This window comes from Eubalaena glacialis, chromosome 16 (assembly GCF_028564815.1).
Source record: "Eubalaena glacialis isolate mEubGla1 chromosome 16, mEubGla1.1.hap2.+ XY, whole genome shotgun sequence".
Classification (NCBI taxonomy): domain Eukaryota; kingdom Metazoa; phylum Chordata; class Mammalia; order Artiodactyla; family Balaenidae; genus Eubalaena; species Eubalaena glacialis.
In genome coordinates, this window is record NC_083731.1 from 29,746,574 (window position 1) to 29,772,991 (window position 26,418).

The window sequence follows — 26,418 nt, forward strand, 5'->3', positions numbered from 1 at the left end:
GTACTTCCTTACTTCCTGGCATAACAAGTTGTTCCAGGCTTATCTGTATGAGTCCTAGAATCAGCTATTTCTCTAAAAAACCTAGGTTGTTTTTAGTGGGGAATAGTACTAGACACCAGCTGAGCACTAGGTGTATTCATTGCATCCCCAGTACACATCTGTGTGCATATATACATACATACGTGTATTTTAGAAATAATAAGTCCGCACTGATACCTCTTAATTCCAGCCCGTTCCCATAGGGTTCTTTCTTACCTTGTCTCATTCCATGTTTATGTCCCTTCTTCCACAGTAAGAATCCTGGCTCCCAACAATATCAATACATTTATTTCTCATTCACTCAGTCCTAAACTATGTCTAAAATAGTTTTATATTTGCTTTGCCCACACTGCTATAAAAACAAACTCCCTAAGAAGAGTTCAGGATTTGTTTATCACTCTTGCTTCTGCCCCCCTCTCTCCCCCTCTCGCCCCCTCTGGCCTGTGTCCTACCCCAAGACCGAAGGTATAGAGTCAAATAGTGTGTTCATAAGTTACTTGGATTCTTTCTTCCCACCCCCTTTCAGTGGGATTATGTTATTCCTTTGGAATAGAGTTGGGTTCATTTGTTTTAGTTTTCTTTTTCTTTAAACTTTATTTAATATGGATAAAAATAGGTAGAACTAACAGATTCTTTGTAAAAAGTGACAACAGCCAAGGATCACCTTCCTTCCCTTGTTCCTGAAAACGGGCCCTTTTACCAGGTACACTTTGTCTCACCCTGTCCTGGGACAGGGGTTCATCTCCGTAAAGTGAGTAAGATCTGATCTCGGGTGGGGGAGAAAGAGGGATGACCTTTCAGCATGGAGATAACTTTGGCCTTGAACAGTGAATGAGGCTCCAGAGGAATGCCAAAGGTAGGGCAGAAAAGGGACGGATTAAAGGAATGTCACTGAGTGGGGTTCCTCTTCTCCCTCTTGTAACAGTCTTCCTGGCCCTTTGTAGGAAGACATGGTTTAACTGCTGACCTCTACCATGTCCTGCCGACTTGGAGCTCTCAGACTTCCAAGGAGAGTGGTTTGTGGTCCAGTGTGCTGTTCCAGTTTGCTTTTAAGTTTAAGGGTCCCTCCTCCCACATCCTCAGATGGAGTTTTATTTTTTGAATGTGTAGAACCTTAACATGTTTCCAAAAGTTAAGTTACACAAAAATGGTATACTCACCCAAGTGTCATTCCCTCTCCCATCTCTGGCATCCCTACTTCCCACCCCTTCACGCCGTGCTTGTAGGTTCTGAAGTTCATTGTTTTCCAGTTTCTCCTTACTGTGTTTATTCTTTTAAAGATTAATACATAAATAACCACACACACCGTCTGTCTATATCTGCATTGATATAGGTATAAATATGGTATGTATATATTTACATATATATAATTATTTCCCCATCTTTATTTTTCAAAATGTAGCATTTTATATATGCTCTTCTGTACTTTGTCTTTACACTTTACTGTATCTCCTAGAAATCATTCCTTATCAGTTCATAGAGATCTTCCCAATTCATATTTTACATCTGCATAGTACAATTGTGTATATATCTTGTAGTTTATTAAATCAATTTCTTGTGCTTGGAATAAGAAGTATTTTCTAATATTTTGCACCAGTAACAATGAATACTGTTAGAGGTGTACCTTTGAGGTAAATTTTTCGAAGTAAGATTGCTGGGTTGAAGGCTGATGATGCCTGTGTAGTTTCGTGAGATATTAACAATTCCCCTCTATTTTGCATTCTCACCAGCAGTGTACGAGAGTGCCTGTTTCTCCACAGCCTTGCCAGCAGCATGTGTTGTCCCTCATACCTTTTAATTTGTGTCAGCCTGATGGGTGAGCAGTCGTCCTGCATACTTTGAAGGCTTTTTCCTGTGGCTGGCACTGTGAACCTTCAAACCCTTGCCTGTATCTGGCATTTTCACGCTGAGGTTCGGGTTTTCCCTTGGGGGATGATTTCGCCAGTTCTTCCCTCTGTTCCCGTCTTGAGCCTCCACTTCTGTGCCTGGCACCCCACCTCCACCCCACCTTGGAATTCGGTCGCTCTGGTTTCAGGCACCTTAAAAGTCCTGAGGTCCATTATTTCCTGATACTGCTGAAGGCTTGAGTCATGTGTGGTTTTCTTTGCTCTGTGTGGATTTTTTTTTTTTAATTTATTTATTTTATTGATTTTATTTTTGGCTGAGTTGGGTCTTCATTGCTGCGCACAGGTTTTCTCTAGTTGTGGCGAGCGGGGGCTGCTCTTCGTTGCGGTGCGCGGGCTTCTTATTGCGGTGGCTTCTCTTTGTTGCGGAGCACGGGCTCTAGGCACGTGGGCTTCAGTAGTTGTGGCACGTGGGCTCAGTAGTTGTGGCTCACGGGCTCTAGAGCGCAGGCTCAGTAGTTGTGGTGCACGGGCTTAGTTGCTCTGCGGCATGTGGGATCTTCCTGGACCAGGGCTCGAACCCGTGTCCCCTGCATTGGTGGGCGGATTCTTAACCACTGCGCCACCAGGGAAGCCCGCTCTGTGTGGATTTTATGTTGTTTTGGAGGGAATGTAAATGGTAATGTTTAGAATCAGACAATCATCATTGTCCTCTAGCCCCAGAAGCCGTAGCTGTGAAACTCTATGTATTTAAATGTGGCTTATTTATAACCACGTTCTGAATCCCATGGGGCTGTCCAGGCATCTATCATATTTTTAGACAGCTTTTCTTCACATTAGTTGATTGATAGGGGAATAGATATTTATTTCATAGTCAATGAAAAATAATTTATTTCTTTTCCTCCAAAAGCATAATATACCCCTCAGTATGACATACACATTTTTATGCTGTTGTTGTTGTTTTGTCAAAACATAAGGACAGACCTTGAAAGAAGCTGAGATAAACATTGAAATTTCTTGGCTGCTTCTCTAATCATGTGCTTGCCACTTTTCCCTCCATTGGTTCAACCCAGGGATTGAAGCTCTGTTGCTTTTGCAGTCAGTTTGTGGCTGTGTTTGTTTGCAGTGCTCCCAGCTCCCTTATGCTTTGGGTGTTTTGCTGTGATTTCCCATTCCCATTACTTGCAGTAAACCCTGGCTGCCGTGGTGCAGCATTGTCTGCCTTCCAGGGGGTTGTGGAAGGGGAATGCTAGGAGAGAGAGAGAGAGAGAACTCCTGAGCCACGGGTGGGTGAATATTTCCCAATCCAACATTAACATTCTTTTACAGCTACTCTCTTAGTAGTGAGAAACTTCCTATTACTCTTACCTAACCAGGTACCTAGAGACAGCCATACTTTTTAAGTGAGTTCACAGTTACTTACTTAAGACATCATAATGATTCTGCTCTCTATCTTGAAAACTAAATGAAATAACTTACTAACACATGATCATGTGAAAAATATGTAATTTCCTAATTGTACTCACAGTGGCAGTATTCATTATTTTGGCCTTTTACCCAAATATTTTTAGACTCTGTGAGTTCGAGAGTGACATTTTATTGTACTGTCAACTTAAAATATCAAAGTGATTTTTTAAACGAACAATTTGTATTACCAATTTTTTAACATATTGTGTATTTATTATACTTTTCATTTAAATGTTGGTGAAGACAATCACAGTATTTCAGGGAGATTTCTTACATGGAGAAATATTTCAACTGTATTATTATTTTTTTAATCATGTACTTTGTGGTTTATTAGGAGGAGAATTCCTAAGAATAATAGAAATTATTTTACTCCTTTGTAAATGTTTGGTCCAAATTTCACATGAATCTCATTTATTAAAAAATACAGCTAACAACTGATGAAGAATAATGTCTCATAGAGCTATTTTTGTCTACTGTTTCCTTAACTTTATAAAATATTATAAATTGTTTATCCAGTAATATTGTTAATACGATTTATTTAATCTTTTAGAAAGGACAACTGGGCAGACCAATTTTGGATGTGCCATATTGGAATGCAAAACCAGCTCCCATGCCTAACATTGGATCAAAATATGGAAGAAAAGCTACCTGGATAGGTGCAAGTGGGGACCAGACTTTCTTACGAATTGATGAAGCACTTATTAATTCTCATGTGCTCGCTACATCAGAAATTTTTGCCAGTAAACACATCATAGGTAATACCCCAAACAAGCAAATGTCCCTCCAAAAAATCCTTGATAGTAAACATTCATCTTTCCCTATTATGAGATGTAGTCCTGTAGCTTTTTGTTTTCTTCTGTTTGAAGAAGTTTAAAAGAAGCTTCTAAGTGTCTATGTTTATGTGTATCTATGTGCCGGAAGAATGAAATAACTAGGAAAGTAGAAACCAAAGTACTTATAAGCTAGAGAGTGGTAGAAATACGAGCTCAATTGTAGTGGTATAAAACCTGTACAGTGTATTGGAAAGAGGAATTTTTCTATGTTGGTTCTTGTCAAATAAATGATGGAAATTAGTTTTATGGAAGGTTACATAAATCAAACTTTGACGTTTCATCGAGACCAGGGTGTCAATTTATACTTGTGTCCATGGTATCATGAATAATTATATAATAGAGTAGTATTGTGTAGAAATTAAGGGCATGTGTTGTGGACTTAGACAGCCTGAGGTTTTAGTCCAAATTCTGCTACTTAAAGGTTTTTAGTTACTTAAATCCCTCAGTCTCAGTGTCTTCTTCTGTAAAATGGAGATAGTAATAATACTTACCTTATAGGAAATGCTTATCTTATAAGTTGGGAGAATATAAAAAGGTAATGCATCCTTAAAATATATAAATACTTTTTCCTAAGGCTTGGTACCTGCTTCTATATCAGAACCTCCTCCATTTAAGTGTCTTCTGATAAATAAAGTGGATGGTAGTTGTAAAACGTTTAATGACTCTGAACAAGAGGATCTGCAAGGATTTGGTGTGTGTCTTGATCCTGTGTATGATGTCATTTGGAGGTAAGCTTCTCTGTTTATAAAATAGAGTAATAAATAAGTTTGGATCAAATTGTACTTTTGTGGAATATAAAAGTCATGTATAAGGCAGACTTTTCATAGATGAGAACTCTCCTATTTAACTGTTAACTACACTTCTATCTCAGTGACTCTTGGGGACCTTTACCCTTGCTACCTTTAGTGTAGTGGTTAAAAGCATGAATTCTGAGCCAGACTGCCTAGGTTTATCCCAGCTGCACACTTTGCTTTCTGTGTCGCTGTGGAGAAGTCACTTTGACTCTGTGTGCCTTAGTTTTGTCATTTATAAAATAGGTATAATAATGGTACCTTATAGGCTGTTATGAGAACTTAGGGTAGAGGCACATAGTAGGTGCTGTAGAAGGCTTTGCTACTCTCATTATAATAAAAAATTTTACTCTCAAGAGTTCTCTTGTTAATTATTTTTAGTCTGTCAGCATTCTTGTCTGTATTGTATAGAATTCACTCTATTTCCTGGTCCCGTAAATATCTAATCATTACCAGCTATGTAGAAGAAATTATGCCAAAGACAATACAGAATAAATATGATCAATGAGCTTGCCCTTTAGGAATGTATGTAACAAAATCCCCATATTAGTAGAGAAATATACAGGGTTATCAAACTCTGGAAATTATAAAAATGTAGAGATGGATACAGGTACACAGGCGATTCAAGAAATTATATTGTACTTGTTTAAAATTTATTATGGTGCTTTATATACATAATGAGTAAAGGAAAGAGTTATCCTCAGATTTGTAGCTTTGAACGCTAATAGGGGGTGTACACTGCCTTTACCAGAGTGGCTCATCACAGGACTTAACCTTTTTTTCCCCCTTGCATTGTTTATTTGGCCAGCCTTAGTAGGAATCCAGGTAAGTTGAAAGGTTGAAGTGGCATGAATGAGGAGAGGGAAGACTTTCTCTGTCTTCTTTCTTCTGCCCATTCCTGCTTTCATTTCCACCAGCCATCCAAGTCTTAAAAGGCCATGTTTTCTATCAGTCCTGAGGCCTGATTCCTAGTGAAGGAATTATAGTGCTTCCCAGGTTGCTGACAAGCTTGCTATCTCATTTGGGCATTTTGTGGGAAGACTTGGAGGCCAGAATTGAGTTGAGTAGTGCTTTTAGATCTCCCTAGCGGCAATATACAGTGTAGATTAGATAACAAGAGGCTAGAGGTGGGTACTCTTATAGTGATTCTTATGAAGACATGAGATACTGAGAACCAGAACTAGAGTGGTCACAGTGGAACGGAGGGGATAGAGAAGCAAATGATGTAAAGATAGAATTGTCCTCAATTATTTACTGATTGGAAGTCAATGTACAAGAGACTTAGTTACCAAAGAGCAAGCTCTGGTTTGGACCTCGGTTTAAATTGATGTTTGATTTTCTATGATCCTTATATGTTTTATTTTTAAATGAAGTAAATTTGCATTAACAAAATAAAGTAAAAACTGGCAGTATGGAATTTGTTTCTGGATACATTTACTTAATTAGAAATGCATTCTCTAAATTAGAGATAACAGTAGAAGTAGATTCTAACAGTATAACTAGAATCATTTCCCTGGGGTCTTAACAGAACTCCAAAGTGCAGTATCCGATTACTTGAACCTTGCCTTTTTCACATGTGGTAGCAGTGGGGACAGATGATCTCAAATGCTTGCCAGGTCCTTGATCATTTACCCTTTATTCTAAAACAGAGATTAAAAGATGAAGGGCAGTCTCCTCCTATGTTTGAGTAAAACAGCTGGAAGGTGGAGAGTTTGTTCAGTTATCCTGACTTCTGGCTGCTTTGTGTCCTTTGTGTTTTTCAGTAGGGTACGTGCATTTTACAGCTATCACAGACATTGCAGATTCAGTGTTAGCTTACTTTGACTTTCCTTCTGGCCTGAGTCTGCCTCCTTTTGTATTCTTAACAATAACTTCTCCTGAATAATTAGAAACTTTAACATCTGAAAAGAGCAGATAAATGTTAATAGCAATTTTATTTCCCATTACAAAATTTACAAAACTAACACATAGATCTGTGTTGTTATTTTTTAAAAAGCAAAGCAAAAATACAAACAGGAAAAAGGATGTGGTCCTTCTCCAAGTCTTTTTCTACTCCCGTACCAAATCCCACTAACCTTCTCTATGGGTCACAAGTATTAGGTTTGGTTTATATTGTTTGATACCTTTTAAAATGCATGTATTTTGTTTTTTATGTAAATAAGAATACAAGTAACACTTAGATTGATAGATTAAATTAAAAAGCAATAAACCAATAATATTAATGCTACTAATTATAGCAGCTATTTTCATAGGATTTATTCTGTGTGAAGTATTATTTTTAAGTGTTTTTTAAAAATAATTTAAAAATTTTTAATTGTGGTAAAAATAACATAACATTTACCATCTTAACCATTTTTAAATGTACAATTCCGTAGCATTAAATATAGTCACATTGTTGAACAGCATCTCTCCAGAACATTTTCATTTTGTAAAACTTAAACTTATGCAAAGAACAGCTCATTTCTCCCTCCCTCTCACTCCTGGCAACCACCGTTCTACTTTCTGTTCCTTTGCATTTGCCTACTTTAGATATATAAGTGAAATCATACATAGTTTGCCATTTTGTGACTAGCTTGTTTCACTTAGCATAACGTCTTCAAGGTTCATCCACATTGTAGCCCGTGACATGATGGATTTCTTTCTTTTTTTTTTTTTTTTAAGCTGAATGGTATTTCATTGTATGTTTCTACCACATTTTCTTTATCCCTTCATCCATCGAAGGATGTTTGGGTTGCTTCCACCTCTTGGCTATTGTGGATGATGCTGCTATGAACATGGGTGTGCAAATATCTCTTCAAGATCCTGCTTTCAGTTCTTTTGGATATGTACCCAAAGTGGGATTGCTGGATATAAGTGTTTTTATATTTAGTAAATTTGGATCATCAAGTGCCATTGATTGAGAAGACCAGACTTAAGTAATATACTATTTTGATACAAACATTTGAAAAATCATAAAGAAAAGCAAGAAAAGAATAAACTTTTGAAATTCAAGATAATCGTTACCTTTGAAAGGGAAAGGAAAGGAACTGAGTAGGGAGGGAGACACAGAGTACTTAATAGATAATGGTAATGTTCTTTTTACTAGTGTACATTGTGTCATTATTCTTCATACTTTATTTTGAAAATATTTTCTTACTGTTCTTTTGTGTGTACTCAATAGTTGATAAAAACAACTTTTCCAAAAAGAATTTATAGAATAAAAGAGGTAAAGAAGTGGAGACTGCTCTTTGAGAATTTTGTTATGAAAGAGATAAAAGGAATGAGATAATGGCAGGAGGGCATTGTGGGTTCCTCACGGTTTTTGTGATGCTTTACTGTTTATTAGTAAGATTCAGCATCTGCATACATTCTATTTTTGCTTCCTTTCTAAGAACAGCATTCCATGTCCTTTGCCCACTTTCGATATGGGATTGATTATCTCTTACAGGCTTGCGGGAGCTCTTCTACGTTATGGATATTGTAGTTTTGTCTCACATGTTTGTTTCATGTATTTTCTTTTGACTTATCTTTTGTCTTTACACTTTTTTATGGAGTTTTTGCTGTACATTTTGCTTTACATTTGTAAGTACACATTATACTTTTAAGTATACTGTTGCTTTGTTATTCATGAAATGTGATCTATATTACTGTTTTGTTCAAATTATTTCAGTTATAGTGACATAATCACTTTATTTATATCTTTAGCTCAGATATGGAAAGTCATGAGCTACGTTTTGTCCTGTTTAAGCTGGCTGTATTATTCTCTTTGTATTGTCAATTATACTTAACAGGTTTTTTTTTAAATGAAACCATATGTTGAGGTGCTGTAATTATTCTTTCTTGAAAGGTTTCGACCAAACACTAGAGAGCTGTGGTGTTACAATGCAGTGGTTGCTGATGCCCGACTTCCCTCTGCAGCAGACATGCAGTCCCGATGTAGTATTCTAAGTCCTGAGCTTGCCTTACCGACGGGGTCAAGGGCTCTCACCACCCGGTCTCATGCAGCTTTGCACATTCTAGGTAGGGTTGGTATTTGATGATCAGCTAATTTTCATTAATGTGTGCTGAGGATTTCTTTTTAAGAGTACTTAAATTTGTATATCATTCTGTCATGTTTGTTAAACAATAATACGCTAGGTGCAAAATAAGTTAGATCCTCTAACTTTAAGAGGTTTACCCTACAGAAAACAGTACATCAGACTTACACCAACACCCTGAAAGATTCATATATGCCCAAATATAAAGCAGCCCTGAATATAATTTTCCTAATAGGTATCTTGTAAAATAATGTGTTTTTTTTGTTTTTTTTTCTTTGTTTTTTTTTTGTTTTTTTTTAACATCTTTATTGGAGTATAATTGCTTTACAATGGTGTGTTAGTTTCTGCTTTATAACAAAGTGAATCAGTTATACATATACATATATTCCCATATCTCTTTAAAATAATGTTTTTGCTTAACTTGAATATATAAACTTTAGTGATGTAGGTTAAATATTCAAATGTATAATTATAATATTTAATTTTTATACATTATTTAAAATAAATTCTATAAAATATGATATGAATTTGATAGTTACCACTTCTGTTTCTTCTTACATAATAGTTTTCCACAGCACATCAACTTCACTTCTAATTAATTAATTTGAGATATAGCACTTTTACGTCTGGTAGCCATCGTAAACATCCAAAACTAGCACCGATTAAGGTTATCCCAGGCTACTATGTCTTCCTCAAATAGTACTTTAAGAATCAGTCTAAAGTGATTCAGAGAGTTTGATAAAAGGAAGAACCTTGTAAGGACTCAAAGATTAAGCGATTCCAACTTTTCAGAGAGATAGTTTTGTGTGAAACATTGTCATATGGCTTATGTTTAAATATGATAATTACCCAGGCAGAGGATAATTTTTATTGGTTGTAAGTATCTTCCATGAAATGTTAAAGCTTGGCATAAATTTGTTGAGCACATTCAGAATTTATTGTTTTAATTTATCGCCTCCAGCATCTCATATTATAAGTACTCGGGGAAATTTTAATTTCAAGGAGTTGAATTTTTGTTTGTTTGCTTTTAGGTTGTCTTGATACCTTGGCAACTATGCAGGATTTAAAAATGGGTGTTGCGAGTACAGAGGAGGAGACTCAAGCAGTAATGAAGGTTTATTCCAAAGAAGATTATAGTGTAGTAAACAGGTTTGAAAGTATGTATATTTATGTTTAGGAAATATTGTCTTATAAATGAAATATATGGATACTTTAAAACATAAGTTATCATTTGCATCTTTTAGGTCATGGAGGGGGCTGGGGTTACTCTGCTCACTCGGTAGAAGCGATACGTTTTAGTGCTGACACAGACATTTTACTTGGTGGTCTCGGTCTGTTTGGAGGTAGAGGAGAATATACCGCTAAAATTAAGGTAAGCAGTTCATTCGCACTGTTGCCTTTTGTGTTTGAAGTTAAGTATTTTGACTTAGTTTATTATTTTATATAAGGCACCTTTGTATGTGCCTACTTTCTTGTAGCCGTTTTAATGATAAGATGCAGGGGCATTTTGATGTAGCTTTAAAAAGTTTTTAGCATTTTTACTGCCAAATACTGTGTAAACAGACATCATCACCACAGGCGTGGGGACCAGGGATGAAGTGAGTAAGGGGATGGATTCCATCTGGTAGAGAGTCAAAAAGCAATCAAAAGTCCTAAGTTTACTGCACTATTCATCTCAGAAAGGGCAACAGTTATACCAAGCAAAGGATGTGCTCAGTCTTTGAAAATTCACTCATAGCTTGAATTTTCTGTTGTCACATTATCTGATTGTGCTCTTAAAGTGAGAGAGACGACTACAGTTTACGCCTTAATTTCAATAGCAGGCTTCTTAAAAAATTCTCAGTTAAATACTACTGTAGTCTCAGTCCTTACCTTCCTTAACGAGTCTACAGAATTTAATCCAGTCGAGCTCTTCTTCGATATAGTTTCTTCACGTGGCTCCCAGGACACCACACTTCATTTTCCTCCCATCTCGCTGGCTGCTCTTCTTAGTCTCCTGCTGGTCACTCATCGTCTTCCCGACCTCTAAACGCTGGAGTGCCGGAACTCAGTCTTGGACATCTTTTTAAAGTCTACTCACCCCCTCAGTGATCCAGCCTCATGGCTTTAAGTATTTCTTCTCTTATCGCTCTCACACTTAATAGACCTCCAAAGATACATATACAGCTGCCTACTCTGCATCTCCATGTGGATAGCTAACAGGTATTTGGGATGTAACGTACTCAAAACTAGGCTTCTGACCATCTCTCTAAACCTGCTGTTCTTTTGTCCTTCCGCATCCCAGTTGACTGACTCAGAATGGAGTTAACTTCATTCTTCCAGTTGCTTAGGCCAAAAATCTTGGAGTCATCCTTGCCTTGCCTCTTTCTTTCACAATCCACATCCACTCTCGCAGCAAATATTGTTGGCTGCACTTTGAAAATAAATCCAGGATCTAACCACTTCTAAAAACTGCCCCTGGTACCAAGTTGGTCCAAACCACAGCTGCTTGGGAGCATTACAGTAGCCTCCCGATTTGTATCTGCTTCTGTCCTTGCTCCCTTCAGTCTGTTCTCAACATAGCAGAGTGATTCTCTTAGAATGTACACCAGAGTATGCCACTCCTCTGTTCAGATTCCTGCAATGTCTTCTAGTATTAGAATAAAAACCAGAGGCCTCACAAGGGCCTGAAAAACACCATCAGAACTGACTTCCATCACCACTCTGACCTTATGTTATACTAGTTGCTTCACTCTAACCTAGCCATACTGACCGGCCCTTGTTCCTCAGACATGCCAGGCATAGTCAAACCTCAGGACCTTCACACTTGCTACTTACTCCCTCTGACGGCAGCTCTTCACTACGATAACCTGCATGGCTCACTTCCTCTTTACCTTAAGATCCTCTCCCTTACCACAGACTTACTTCCAGTAGCCCCCCGCCCGTTTTTTTTGTTTGCATTGTTCACCCCTGTATGCCCGGTTCTTAGAACCCTGCCTGGCACACAGTATGTGTTCAGAATTATTTGTTGAACATAAACGGGGGAGCCAAGTTAGGGGCAAATCATTAAGGACCTTTATATCATGCTACAAAGAAGAAGAGAAACCACTGAAGACTTTTAGATTAAGGAAGTATTCTAATCAGATACTCATTTTAAAAAGACTGCTGTGGGTTATTCAAGGAAAGCAAAAACCCTTAACTTTGTGGAATATGGGTTAGAGCAAGGAGAGAATGGAGAGAAGAACTAATTAGTTCATATTGAACTCTTCCAGCTAGTAACACTGCTAACACTGGTTGCACTGACAAGCTTTGGTACCAGCAATAGTAGAGATACAGTGCTGGTGGAGAGATTTGGAAAAAAGGATTATCCCAGGTTTTTTAATCTGAGTAAGTAGGTGAATGATAGTGCCTTAATCAGAGCAGGGAAGGCAGGAGGCAGGAGAGATGAGTCACTTTACAACTGGTGAGATTGAGCTGCCCGGGGGAATCCCAGGTGCAGACTAGGATCTGAGGTGGAGACAGATTTTTAAACTTATTAGCATATATAGTTGAAAAATGGAGACGTCTAACAGAGTAATTGTCCAGTAAGTTTTAATGTCCCCGTCTCTTCCTTCTTAGTCTTTTACTCACCTTTCTTGTAGTTCACCTACTATAATCATCAAGAGAAATAAGGGTTTTAAAAATATGTATTGGTCCATTGTTTTTTAAAAAAAGATCTCTTCCTCATAATTCTCATTTATTTTCACTTAATTTCATAACTTTTCCTATTTGATATCTTCTCTTTTATTCTTTTCCTGTACTCTGCAGTCCTCCCCCTTTTTTATAACATTTTTTCCCCCTCACTCTATCTATCTCCTTTTCCCATGCCATTTGAGCTATTTTTTGTTACCTGTTTTCTTAAGGATCCTTTCCTTCTATTATTCCTCAGCTAATATTTTTCTAGCCTTTTTTTTTTTTTTTGCTGGGTATTTTTCTAAGTGTTCCACAAGTATCGTTTCACTTAATTCTCACAATTACAATGAAGTAGGCACTGCTAGTGTCCATCTCCCTTTAATGGATGAGGAAACTGGGTCCTAGGATCTCACAGCTAGTTATGTGTTGAAGCAAAATTCTACTACATGTGGAAGCTCACTTAGAACTTGGAGTTCTCTCACCTTCAGATGTTTATATCTGGTACAGAACATTTTTGGAGCATTTGCTATAAGTAGACGAATATATAAAATAAGGAAAACTGAGGTTAATACAGACCATAAGACATATGTTTCTTAATTTAGATATATAGATTTGTACATTTCACTGAATAACATTTTTTTAAAAGCAGGTACTCTTTTACATTCTGTAGTGTCCAGCATATACTGGAGACACGAAATTATAAACATATTATTCAGCAGATTTGCATGACTGAGTGACTGGGCACAATATGTTTTTCTCCTCTCCCCAGCTGTTTGAGTTAGGTCCTGATGGAGGAGATCATGAAACTGATGGAGACCTTCTTGCAGAGACTGATGTGTTGGCTTATGACTGTGCTGCTAGGTAAAGATTTCTTCAGTATTCAGTGTAATCCTTGCATACTTAATATGACATATTTATTATAAGTGAGCAACGCAACTTAAAGAGAAAGTTTTAAATAATCTGTGATCAGATGCTTAAGAAACTAAATTATATACTAGGTAACATAACTGTTGCTTTTAACAATGCTACATTAAAACTAATAGTATCCTTCATATTTGTATTTCACAAGATAAATTGACTGTTTCTATATTGAAGATGGAAATATACATATATTTTGCACACATATTTTCATGCATCACTTAGAGAACACCAGATATGCTAGTGTTCTAGTAATGCAGTACAATTATTTACTACCGGTAGCGTTATGTATACTGTGTCAAATAGTCATAGTGGGTCATACTTCAAATCACCTATATGCTCTGACACCAAGCCTGTAGTATTTGCTTGATTATAACACGCTTGGAGAGGTGGCCAGCTTTACTGAAACTTCTCAGGAGCTAACCAGAATCAGGATGTTTATTTATGAAGGTTCGTTAAATAATAAAGAGACTTAGATTTTATTAGTCTTCTCTGTGTAAACCTAAGAATTATCTCAAGACTGTCATGACAAGTTAGTGATTTGAATCAGGGAATATTATGATGAGAAAAAGAACGGATTTGGACTTCATGATAATGGTAGTATACTGTCTTTCCCAATGATAACTACGTTAAGAAAACCTTCTGCGGCATTCATAAGCTTATTGTTAATGAAAATGTATATTTTCTGAAAATGGTAGTAAGGCATTGAGTTTACTTTTAACAGATAAATACTTTTGAGAACAAAGTAGTAAACCTAAAGAAAATTTTGACTGTTTCTTCACTTTAGGCATTAACCAATATCAGGAGATACTATTTCAGTAATTTCTTAATGTTATACACAAATGAAGATTAGGGAAATTTCAGGAAAGTTAATTGATTAATTAATTTTTAACAAAGCCTTAAGGTGCCATTGTTATCATTTTTTTGAGCATATGATTGTGAGTCAAAAATACAGTGTATGGTTTTATGTACAGAGAATCATCTAGATTTTCTTCATTTGCCTACTAACAAAGCCCAGATTCCTAAGGCTGGTATTAAAGGCTTCCACAATCTTTCACAGCATCTTTTTAAATTTCTACCTACTACTTTTCTGTATCTGTCTCAGTGCTTTAACCTAACTGGACACCTTGCCACTTCCAGACCCCGTTTTGTACTTTCAGACTCCTGCCAATCTGTTCATGACAGTCTTCCCCTTCCTCAATACCTTTATTCTTCTCTCTGTCCCAGGTACAACCAATATGCACTCCTTCCACTCTATTACCTAGAACTTTGTAACTTGGGTATATCTTTATCAGATGCCCTTATTTGTATACATGTGTTTTCTCTCCTCCTAATTTAATAAACTTTTTGTGTAGTGACTGTGTGACAGGCTCAGTTCCAAACACTTTGTCTAAACTCAATTCCCAGAACAATCCTATCCTATGAGCTAGATATTGTTTTTATCCCTATTTTCAGATGACGAAACTTAAGTTGCAAAGAAGATGTAGTTACTTGCCCAAGGTCATGCAGCTAGCAAGTTACAAAGTCAGGCCTTGAACTCAGGCCATCTGACTCCAGAACTCTCGAAAGACTTTAATTGAATACATGAACTTTAAAGTTCAAAGTTTTCCAACAAAGCTGGCATGTTTTTTTTAACAACAGTTAAAAAGAAATTGTCTTATTTTAGTATGAAAACTTTATAACATTTAAGCAAGTTTTAGAACTCAAATGAGGAGGAAGAAATGTAATGCCATCACTGTAGCACCAGTAACTATTATTTGTGTTCTTGTCCAGACTTTTTAAAATAGAGGGTCTTTAATGTTGTTTGACAAGAATCTTATAATAATACAGTGTATTTCATGTTTTGTTTATAAAGGATTTTAAAAAATAAATGTACGTAACAGAGAAGTACAAAGGCATTGTCTCTGACACATTAATTTTCCTCTTAGAGAAAAATATGCAATGATGTTTGATGAACCAGTCCTCCTGCAAGCTGGCTGGTGGTATGTAGCCTGGGCTCGAGTGTCAGGACCCAGCAGTGACTGTGGATCTCATGGACAAGCTTCTATTACCACAGATGATGGGTAAGCAGAATGTTTAAGTATTCCTTAAGCAATTCCCATTTTTGTTAGTGGAATATTGTTTTGAAAGCTCAGAGGTCTTTTAGTAGAGTAAAAAATCTTTGCAGGTCTAGAGCATAATATGACCTGCTAAAAATTAAATTCGTATAATCGCATGCCAAATTAAAGTAAGACAGAATGTGGAGATAATAGAACTGCTATTCTTTGCTCTTGTCAGTTGGCATTCGTGTGTATTTCTGGATGTTACCTTGTTTAAAAGCTTGTTTGCAAAATTAGAAATTATACAGAGGAAAATGACAAGGATAGGGAGTTTGGAAACCATGAAAATGAAATATATACATCCTATAAAATTTGACCGTGCTTATGAAAATACTTTATAAATTGCAAAGCCTTAATGACATGAGATGCTACAGTTTTAATAAAATGTAAAGGGAAATTTACCGTTTAAATTTCAAGTATGGAGTACTTCCCAGTTTATAAGATACTTTCATTTATATTATCTTGTTTGATGCCCTCAGTAACTTTGTAAAGTGGTTATTAGCCCCATTTCTATACTCGGGAATAGAGAGACAAAAGGTGAAACGATTTGCGTCAAATTGTATGGCTACTGTGTGGCAGAACCAAATCTGGACCTGGAGTTTCTTGACTCTTGAGTCCAGCCTTCTCTATACTCTACTCTGATTCATGTGAAAGGACCATCATTTATAAGAGAAATTCAATTTATTCTTTATTATTCTTGAGCATAAACTGTTTGAAATGGGTAGAAGTTATGTAATCATATATTTCATATAGTTTCATTCAACTCATAAGAGAGCTGACCAGAAAAAGAGCAGACTGATTTATGAGGTGAATTCTATGTTCCTGAATGTTCAAGTAGAATGCTGAAGATAAATTAAGTCTACTGTTGTAACATATCCTTTTCAGCTTTCCTCTAAGATTGTATGGTAGGACTGGGGAGACTGCTTTGATCCTGGACTGTATGATTCCCATATACAGTTCATTCAACCTTGGAACATCATAGCATTTTGAAGCTAAAGTTTATGTTATATCTATTTAAGCAGATTTTAAACCGTAAGTTGAAATACTTTGTTAAAAGCTTATTGTTCTGGTTAAAGTTGAGCTTTAACCAGGAGGGAGGGAGCAGAGCAGCTACTCACCTAGGAGCTCCCAATCAGGTTCAACTCTTTCATTTAACCCATTAAGGCATTCAGAGCTAGAATTATAATCAGAGGTGTCTTTTTACGTGTATTTTTGTCCTTAAAGAATGAATCTCTCTTCAGTAATGTAAGATTTGAAACCATGATTGTTAAACTTTTCATTTCCTTCCATGAATCTTGAATCGTGTTGTTTTTGGTTACATTGTTATTTTTTCTCTTCTTAGGGTTGTTTTCCAATTTAAGAGTTCAAAGAAATCAAATAATGGTACAGATGTTAACGCTGGTCAGATACCTCAATTATTATACAGGTATTTAGCGTACTTACAATTAACATGGTTTATTCTTTTAATATAATGAGCTAGGATCACTATAAAATATATGGCATAATAAGGGAGAAATTATTTGAAGCATTTAGCTACATTTAATAAAAATATTTAATTTATGTTTTGTATATTTTTAAACTTTTTTTTTACCTCAAGTTAATTTTAATAAAATATCTCTAATGACTCAGATTATCTGTATTATGCCTATAACAATATTTTAATAACTTATTTTTTAAATCTATTGATTTTCTTACCAATTTCAGAATGTTTTAAACTTTAATAAAATTTGTCTTAGAGAAATGAAATCTGAGTGTTAGGTGGGGATTTTAGATGTAGGCCTGGTTGATTTGTTCTACAGTTTTATATTTCTTGTTTATCTTGTGATGGAATGAATTGGAAAATCCCTTACTGCTGAAAAATTTCCACCTTTAATTAAAATATCAAACAATAACTTGCTCATATGATAATACTATTATATTTTAACATTATTTAAGAATTTTAATTACTTCGTGGTAATTGAGACATATATGGGAACAATGCCTATGTGTGTGCCCATCTATATCTAGGTGATTACTGCAATAATTTTTAGATTAAAGAATTTAAATAGATATAAACCCTCACTAAAAAATGGCATTCTTACTTTAAATAGTAAAAATCAAAGGCAATACCTTTAGAACAGTGATTCTCTGTCTTCTATATCTTTTATACTAATATCTTCAAGAATCTAGATGTGGTATAACCTCACTTTTTCCAAGAGGATATTTTTGTTTGTTATTATGCAATCTGCTATAGTCAGTATTTGTAATATGTAGCATTATGAACATAGCAAGTTGCTTGGACTACTCCTGGGTACAGTGGTTGAGTAACTCTTTAATGGTAGCATTTAATAGTAACATTACTAGAGAACATAAGTTACATAACGTTGTCTAGTAAGAGAAGAGAGTTTCTACTACCCAGTCTTACAAAGGTGAGATTTGGAAGATGAGGTACTTACGTGCTAAAAATTTTGCTTAGCATTGGAAAATGTTTGTAAAAAGCCCCATATTGGGATTTTGCCTAACAAAAATGCTTAAATGTTTAATTTGTTTTGCCATTGCAAAAATGTATATTTGAGAAGAAAAATGTCGGTGGACTTTCCAACATAAATTTCTGTGTGTATGCTACCTTCAGACTTCCAACCAGTGATGGCAGCGCTTCAAAAGGCAAACAGCAAACCAGTGAACCTGTACATATTTTAAAGAGATCTTTTGCAAGAACTGTCTCAGTGGTAAGCCATTTTTAAAAATTTCAGCTTTTCTGTCCAGTGCTCAATTTTGTTTTGATGTTTAGCACTTAGCCACTTTTCTAAGAGTTTATCTTAGCATAGCTTTGTAATTCAGATTTGTTTATATTAGCTTTGACATCCCAGGCCAAAGAATATGCACATTAAATAATGGAAAATAGAGATGTTGACTGATTTTAACATACCTTGCTATTTCTGAAATAAATGGTGAATTTTCTTATAAATTATGTATGAACACATATGCTGAAGGAGTTAGAAAGTGAAGAAAAAGTTGAGTGATATTAACCAAGAATGTTACTTTAATGCTAAAGCATTAAGTAGAAGGGTCGTATATCTAACTAGGGACTTTGTTGAATTACCTGACCATCCCCTTCGTACATTTAAAGACATGATGCCATTGGGGTTACCAGTGTAGAATGGAAAGCCAATAAGATGTAATTGAAATACCATGGTGCTTCAGCTCAGGAAGTCTGGGTTAAATACTTGCTCTTTTATTTGTTAGTTGAGGACTCTTAGGAAGGTAATCTCGACTATATCATAGCATCATTATGAATTTCTGAGTTAAGTGATATAAAAATTCTTTTTAATTTGTAAGGCTCTATATGAATATGATTTATTAATGTAGCTGATAGTCTGTCATATTAGTAAAATGAATAGGGAGAATGCATTTTTTTCCTTTTTTCCTTAGTTTGTTTTTTAAACCACAAAACTAATACACGTCCCTGGTGGGAATAGGGTTAAAACTATACTAAAATTATATTGAAGTTCTTTTCCCATCACCCTTTTATCACCATATATAACTGCTATTTCCATTCGGATGTATATTCTTCCAGACTATTTTTTGTACATAAACAAATTTATTAGTCTCTGTTTACTGTGTGCTGTACAGTCCTGTTTGTTTTTGATCACGCTTAAAGTTCTGCATATTACTTTCTAAAAATTTCTTTTTTTTAAAGGTGGTAGTAAAACACTTCACAAATGACATGATTTTTCTTTTATTCATTTTTTTATTCAATTATAGTTGATTTACAATGCTGTGTTAGTTTCAGATGTAGAGCAAAGTGATTCAGTTTTATATATATATATATATATTTTTTTTTTTTAGATTCTTTTCCCTTATAGGTTATTACAAAATATTGAGTATAATTCCCTGTGCTATACACAGGGTCTTTGTTGGTTATTTTATATATAGTAGTGTGTATATGCTAATCCCAAACTCCTAATTTATCCCTCTCCCCTTTTCCCTTTTGGTAACCATAAGTTTGTTTTCTATGTCTATGGGTCTGTTTCTGTTTTGTATATAAGTTCATTTGTATCATTTTTTTTTTTTTAGATTCCACATATAAGCAATATCATATGATATTTGTCTTTCTCTGTCTGACTTCAGTTAGTGTGGTAATCTCTAGGTCCATCCATGTTGCTGCAAATGGCATTATTTCATTCTTTTTTATGGCTGAGTAATATTTCATTCCATTCCATTCCATTCTATTCCATTCCTTCTTTATCCGTTCATCTGTAATAGCAGCACTAGTGCTGCTGTGAACATTGGGGTACATATATCTTTTCAAATTATGGTTTTCTCTGGATTAATGATAAAAATTTCATCAAATACACTACAGATATGTTCCATGTTAATACATTTGGCTCTATCTGAATTTTTTTAATGTTTGCTTAGTATTCTGTAGAATGGTGTACTCTAATTTATCCAGTTCTGTTCCTACCAGAGGACTGTTTGTTTCTCATTTTTCACTATTACAGTTGTCCCTTGGTGTTTGAGGGGGAATTGGTTCCAGGATCCCCCCCCAGAGATACCAAAATTCCTGGATGCTCAAGTCCATTATATAAAATAGCACAGTGCTTGCATATAACCTACACGCATCCTCCTGTGTACTTTAAATCATCTCCAGCTTACATATAATACCTAATACAATGTAAATGCTATGTAAATAGCTGGCAGTGATTCAAGTTTTGCTTTTCGGAACTTTCTGGAATTTTTTCTTTTCTGAATATTTTCGATCCCTGGTTGGTTGAATCTGCAGATGCAAAACCTGTGAATACAGAGGACCGACTGTATATCCATATCTGTACATATGTGTCTTTGATACTTGCATACTTCTGTGAATATTTCTACTGGAGGTGGGCTCATTTAAATTTTGATATATCATGTCAAATTCATCTTCCAACAGAGGGTGTGCTTTGAATAAGAGGCTCTTAAGAGTTTTGGCTCCTTGGTACCTTGGCATCCTTTTAGTATTAAGATCAGTTTGGTATCTTTTGATCCAAATAAGTATCTTTGCCTCTGTTTTGTCTTTTTCAGTGATCTCTTTTATCTGTGCATAGTAATTCTTTTATATTTATGTCTAAGTGATTTTGTGGTCATTAGGTAATTGTAATCTTTGATAAGAAACTTATTCATTTCTTTACAATGTTAAAATACAAACCTTTATTCTTGGTTTTGCCACACCAGAGGACTGATATTTGGTGGAGATGAGGGAATAAGTGCTTTACTTTGAGATTCATCAAGTATCTGTTATCATAAGCATGATAAAACCCACAGGCCAACTAGAATGGCAAGGGATGCTCACCACCCTAAACTCATATTCTAGAATTTTTAAAGATCCAAATAAGTGTGTTTTTGTGTTTTCTAGTCAATTTTAATCTTCTGTTACCTTGTTTATCAAGATTTGGCTATAGTTTGTATTGTAAAATTTAATATGTAGACAAAAAATAACTTATTATTGTCACTGATATCTAATACTGGAATACTTTATTATATTCAAAGATTATTAAAATGCTTAAAATACTTTTAGTTTATATACATAATACTACATTGACAATATAGAGTTTAATTTTTCTTTCAAGTAAACATGTTTATAAGTGTTTTTCTTTTTTTTCTTTATTTATATGATAAACTAGATAGGTTGGTAGCAACTTAAAACTTAAAAAGTTTTTTAACTTTTTTAACTTAAAAATGTATTTTTAAATAGGTAAATATTGAAGAATGTTGTTTTTATAGATGCCTAACTACTTTACCTTTTTTGTCAAAGATATTCCTAATGGTAATGTAATGAATGAACTAATAGAATGTCTATTATTTGGGCTACCAAAACTCAGTACAAACTTCAAGGTAAACTTTTCAAGTTGAATGTCATCTTTCCATTTGATTCAACCTGTGGTACCATTTGAACTAATTGTTATCTATTTTTTCATATTCTGGATTAGGAATGTTTTGAGTCATTGTTGAGTATTCTTCACTGGAGCTGGACCACCTTAGTCTTAGGAGTCGAAGAACTAAGAGGATTAAAAGGATTCCAGTTTACAGCTACACTTCTAGATTTAGAAAGACTACGCTTTGTGGGTACCTGTTGTCTGAGGTTATTGCGTGTCTATACCTGTGAAATTTACCCAGTGTCAGGTATGATGCATTTTTTAAATGACTTTTGAGGAGAAAATGTTTTGAGACATTGAGAAGGTTTATATAGGGATTACCAAAAGTTTAAGATCCCCAGCTGCCTTTATTTATCCTGCTCCTGAATTGAGGGGAGAAACTTGGCTTGCTGTGATGCTTATATATTTACTTATAAATAATATAATAGATTACATGTCATTCTGATAACAAAAAGCCATGTTAGACTAAAGTTAAATACTCTGATAAGGTATTGTTATAAACAGATTCTGTCAGAAATATTTTGAACGACTGATTTGGATTTAAATGCTGAAACCTGTGCAGGTTTTTTGTTTTTTGTTTTTTTTCCTATTTAGAGTCCTATTTAAAAAGAAATCCTTTTGGACCACACATAATCTCTATATTGTTTCATTTCTAGGTTATGAATACTTATGATTTTTAGCCATATAGGAAATTACTTGAATTGTACTGAATGTTTTCATACATGTTTATTATTCTGTTTAATTAGCAATCTGCTTTGTTCTCTTAAAGCTGCAGGAAAAGCTGTTGTAGAAGAAACTAGCAAATTAGCAGAATGTATTGGAAAAACCAGAACTTTGCTAAGAAAAATTTTGTCAGAAGGGGTTGATCACTGCATGGTGAAGTTGGATAATGATCCCCAAGGATATCTCAGTCAACCCTTGAGTCTCCTAGAAGCTGTCCTTCAGGAGTGTCATAATACCTTTACTGCCTGTTTTCATTCTTTCTACCCGACTCCTGCCTTACAGTGGGCTTGCCTTTGTGATCTACTGAATTGTTTGGATCAGGTAATTTAAGTTTGTAAAATGTCAGTTGAAAATATGTTATGCTACTTAATACTTTTCAAGAAAATATATTTCAGTTGCCTCAGTCTTTTTAACTTGTATAAAAGGTAAATTAAGAAATCAGTTTGGTATATGTGAGTTAAATAATTAAAGTTAGGGGCTTCCCCTGGTGGCGCAGTGGTTGAGAATCTGCCTGCCAATGCGGGGGATGCGGGTTCGAGCCCTGGTCTGGGAAGATCCCACATGCCGCGGAGCAACTAGGCCTGTGAGCCACAGCTACTGAGCCTGTGCGTCTGGAGCTTGTGCTCCGCAGCAAGAGAGGCCGCGACAGTGAGAGGCCCGCGCACCGCGATGAAGAGTGGCCCCCACTCGCCGCAACTAGAGAAAGCCCCCGCACAGAAACCCAACTCGCACAGAAGACCCAACACAGCCAAAAATAAATAAATAAATATTTTTTTAAAAAATTTAAGTTAAAAAAACTTTTTCTGTTTGCTTTATCATTTCTTAATTATAAAATTGGCAGGCACATTGTATAGCTGCTGGGTTGTTCTTTGAATCTATAAGTGAGAGCAAGGACAGCTCATGGTAGCCCCTGCCACTCCCATATCTCCAAAACAGTCAGGAGAGAGAGCTGCGAATGAATTTGCATGCTAACATCATTCATTTACTCATGAGGAAAGAAACTGCAACCCTCATGAATGTGTATGCCCCAAATCAGTTTCAAAACCCCTGAGCAAAATACTGGCAGAACTAAAGGGAGAAGTAGACAAATTCACGTTGAGAGTTGGTGACTATCAGTAATTAATAGAACGTAGAACTCTTTCAGTAATTAATAGAACAACTAGACAAAACATATCAGTTGGGATACAGAAGATTTGAACAACACTATCCACCACTTTGCCCTAACTGACATTTATGGAAAAGAATGTGCAAGTTCAGTATACATTTTTGTTTCAAGTATACATATTATGTTCACAAAGGTATATTACATGCCAGGTCATAAAATAAATCTTAGTAAATTTCACAAGATTAAAATCTTAAAGAAAGTGTTTTCAGACCACAATAGAAGTAAATTAAAAATTAAATGCAAAATATATCAAGGAAAACACCAAATATTCGGAAAATAGACAACACTTCTGAGTAACCAGTGAATCAAAGAAGAATTCCAAAGGAAATTAGAAATTTTTCACACTGAAGATAAAAATATATCAAAATTTATGAGAAGTAGCCAATGTGTTGCTTAGAGAAAAAAATTGTATTTTTAAATGCTTATACTACTAGCAAAGAAGAAAAGTTTAAAATCAGTGATCTAAATTTCTACCTTAAGAAGCCAGAAGAAGAGCAAATCAAACCCAATGTAAGAAGAAAGTAATAAGGAAAGGATCAAAATAATCAAGAGTCAAAATCAATGAAATAGAAAATAGATAATATTAGCAACGTCAAAAGTTGGTTCTTCGAAAATAAAACAAAAATTTTAAAACTCCTAGGAAGTCTGATTGAGAGATAAGAGAGAAGGAAAAAACACAAAATACCATTATCAGGAATGAAATAGGAAAGATCACTATAGATCCAACAGACATTGAAATATTATAAGGGAATATTATAAACAACTTTATACCAATAAATTATAACTTTAGATAAAGTAGACAAATATCTTGAAAAATACAACTTAACCAAAACTGGTACAACAAGAAATAAAATAATCGGAATGTCCTTATCTCTGTTAAAAAAATTGAATTCATTATTAAAACCTTTACCACAAAGAAAACTCCAGACCCAGATATTGTCATTGGTGAATTCTGTTAAACATAAAAGAAAGAAGTAATATCAATGTTTTACACACTCTTTCAGAAAATATAGGAGGCAACACATCCAAACTAATTATCAGGTTAGCCTTATCCTGATACCAAAACCTGACACAGATAGTAAAAGAAAAATATTATTATAGACAAATATTACTCAGAAAGATGGATGCAAAAATTCTTAACAATATTATCAAATCTAATCCACCAAAGTAAAATATGTATTATACCAAGTGGAGTATATCTTAGAAATGCAATGTTAGTTTTACATTTAAAAATTAATGTAATTGATATTTGAATTGCTATTATAACCACATTAACTGAATAGAGAGGGAAAACTGTATGATCCTCTCAATAGATACAGAAAAAATATTTGACAAAATTAGCACTTACTCAGTGATGAAAACTCAGCAAATTAAGATTTAAGGAAACTTTCTCAACCTAATAAAAGATATCTACAAAAAAAATGTACAACTAATATCACGCTTAATGGTGAAATATTGATTGCTCCCCTAAGTTTGAGAACAAGGCACAAGGTGTCCGTTCTCACAATTTCTGTTGAACATTGTACTGGAAGTTCTCACACCACCAACCCCTGCCCTCCACACCACCACCAAAAAATTCACTGTTAGAAGGTAACTCCAATAACCTTTCCCAGCCGAGTGGAAAGGTTATTGCAGTAATGACATCCAGATAGGCAACTTTGTTTTTATTATTTTTTTGAGCTATTTGCACACTGAGTTTATTTTTCCTGGCATTTAAAAAAATTTTATTTCATTGTTGTGAGAACACCTAACATGAGATGTCTCCTCCTAACACATTTTGAATGTACTATTTGATGAACTAAGTAAAGTGTACGTGATTTTTGTGAATTAGGATATCCTGTGTTGATAAGTTTTTAATACTTTGTTATGAAATCTTACCAAGTGTGGTACTAAATTTTCTGAATAAACTGTGTAACGTGATGACATAATTTTGTGACTGTAGTAAAATGCTGTTGTAGTAGCATAATAACATTATGCTACATTAACAGAGAAATGTCTTCTTGTAGTAGCACAGACTTACAATTTAAATCATTTATTATTTGAAGAAAATAGTTTTAGTGCTTGTTACTGGAAATGACTTTAATGTATACTAATTGGGGCCTTTTTGATGTCACTCTTTGAGAATCAAGCTAGAGATGACTGTGATTCTGAGGATATATGAACACATATATAGTACAGGAGGCTGATTTTTCTTGACCATATTTGGTAATTTTCCATCTTCACTGGGTAGTAACTTAACTGTGTTTAAAAGTGTTGATATAATATTATCCTGTAACAAGACAATTAAAGTGACTGAGTGCTAGAAAAGTTTGTTATAAAAGGTTGTTTATCTTTTATATATCCAAAAACTTGGATTATATTGATGCAGTATTTCTTTAGTGGGGTATGTATTTTTGTTTTTAAAAGGATATTCAAGAGGCAAACTTCAAGACATCAAGTAGCCGGCTCCTTGCAGCTGTGATGTCAGCTCTGTGTCACACTTCTGTTAAGCTGACTTCTATCTTCCCTATTGCATATGATGGAGAAGTACTGCTACGATCAATTGTTAAACAAGTTAGCACAGAGAATGACTCAACACTGGTTCACCGCTTTCCCCTTCTGGTAGCACACATGGAAAAACTCAGCCAGGTAGGTCTTTTTCTGAAATATCTTTTATATTGAAGCAATAAAACTGTAAATGGAGACATACCTAGCTTGGTGCTTATTCTTCTGTATCAGTACGTATATTTACCAAATAATTATGAGTTTTACGAGAAGAGTTAAAATTAAGAAAAAACATTTTCTCTGTTTACCTGTAAATGAGCGATCTTCTTTCTCTTATTTTTCATTTTAAATGACCCCTAACCTATAAAGAACTTGATAGAGTTATGCAATAAATTCCTGTATGTTTGGTTTTTGCTGAACCATTTAAAAAATTGCAGATACTATAAGCAAACGTTTATATTCTAATATAGTATTTTAGATTGCCAAGATAGAATTTT

The 26,418-nt window shown here is 34.9% G+C and overlaps 1 protein-coding gene across 4 annotated transcripts in view; it reads left to right on the forward strand.

Moving 5' to 3' along the window:
* Positions 1-26,418, forward strand: part of MYCBP2 (MYC binding protein 2) — a 268,376-nt gene that overhangs the window by 111,492 nt on the left and 130,466 nt on the right. For all 4 annotated transcript variants that reach the window (XM_061171161.1, XM_061171158.1, XM_061171160.1 and 1 more), the window contains 12 exons: positions 3,901-4,105; positions 4,758-4,911; positions 8,801-8,973; positions 10,022-10,147; positions 10,235-10,362; positions 13,411-13,502; positions 15,488-15,622; positions 17,001-17,084; positions 18,270-18,366; positions 21,604-21,796; positions 22,319-22,593; positions 25,844-26,065. In XM_061171161.1, coding sequence (XP_061027144.1) covers positions 3,901-4,105; positions 4,758-4,911; positions 8,801-8,973; positions 10,022-10,147; positions 10,235-10,362; positions 13,411-13,502; positions 15,488-15,622; positions 17,001-17,084; positions 18,270-18,366; positions 21,604-21,796; positions 22,319-22,593; positions 25,844-26,065 — 1,884 coding nt within the window. The remainder of the gene's footprint in view (positions 1-3,900; positions 4,106-4,757; positions 4,912-8,800; positions 8,974-10,021; positions 10,148-10,234; positions 10,363-13,410; positions 13,503-15,487; positions 15,623-17,000; positions 17,085-18,269; positions 18,367-21,603; positions 21,797-22,318; positions 22,594-25,843; positions 26,066-26,418) is intronic.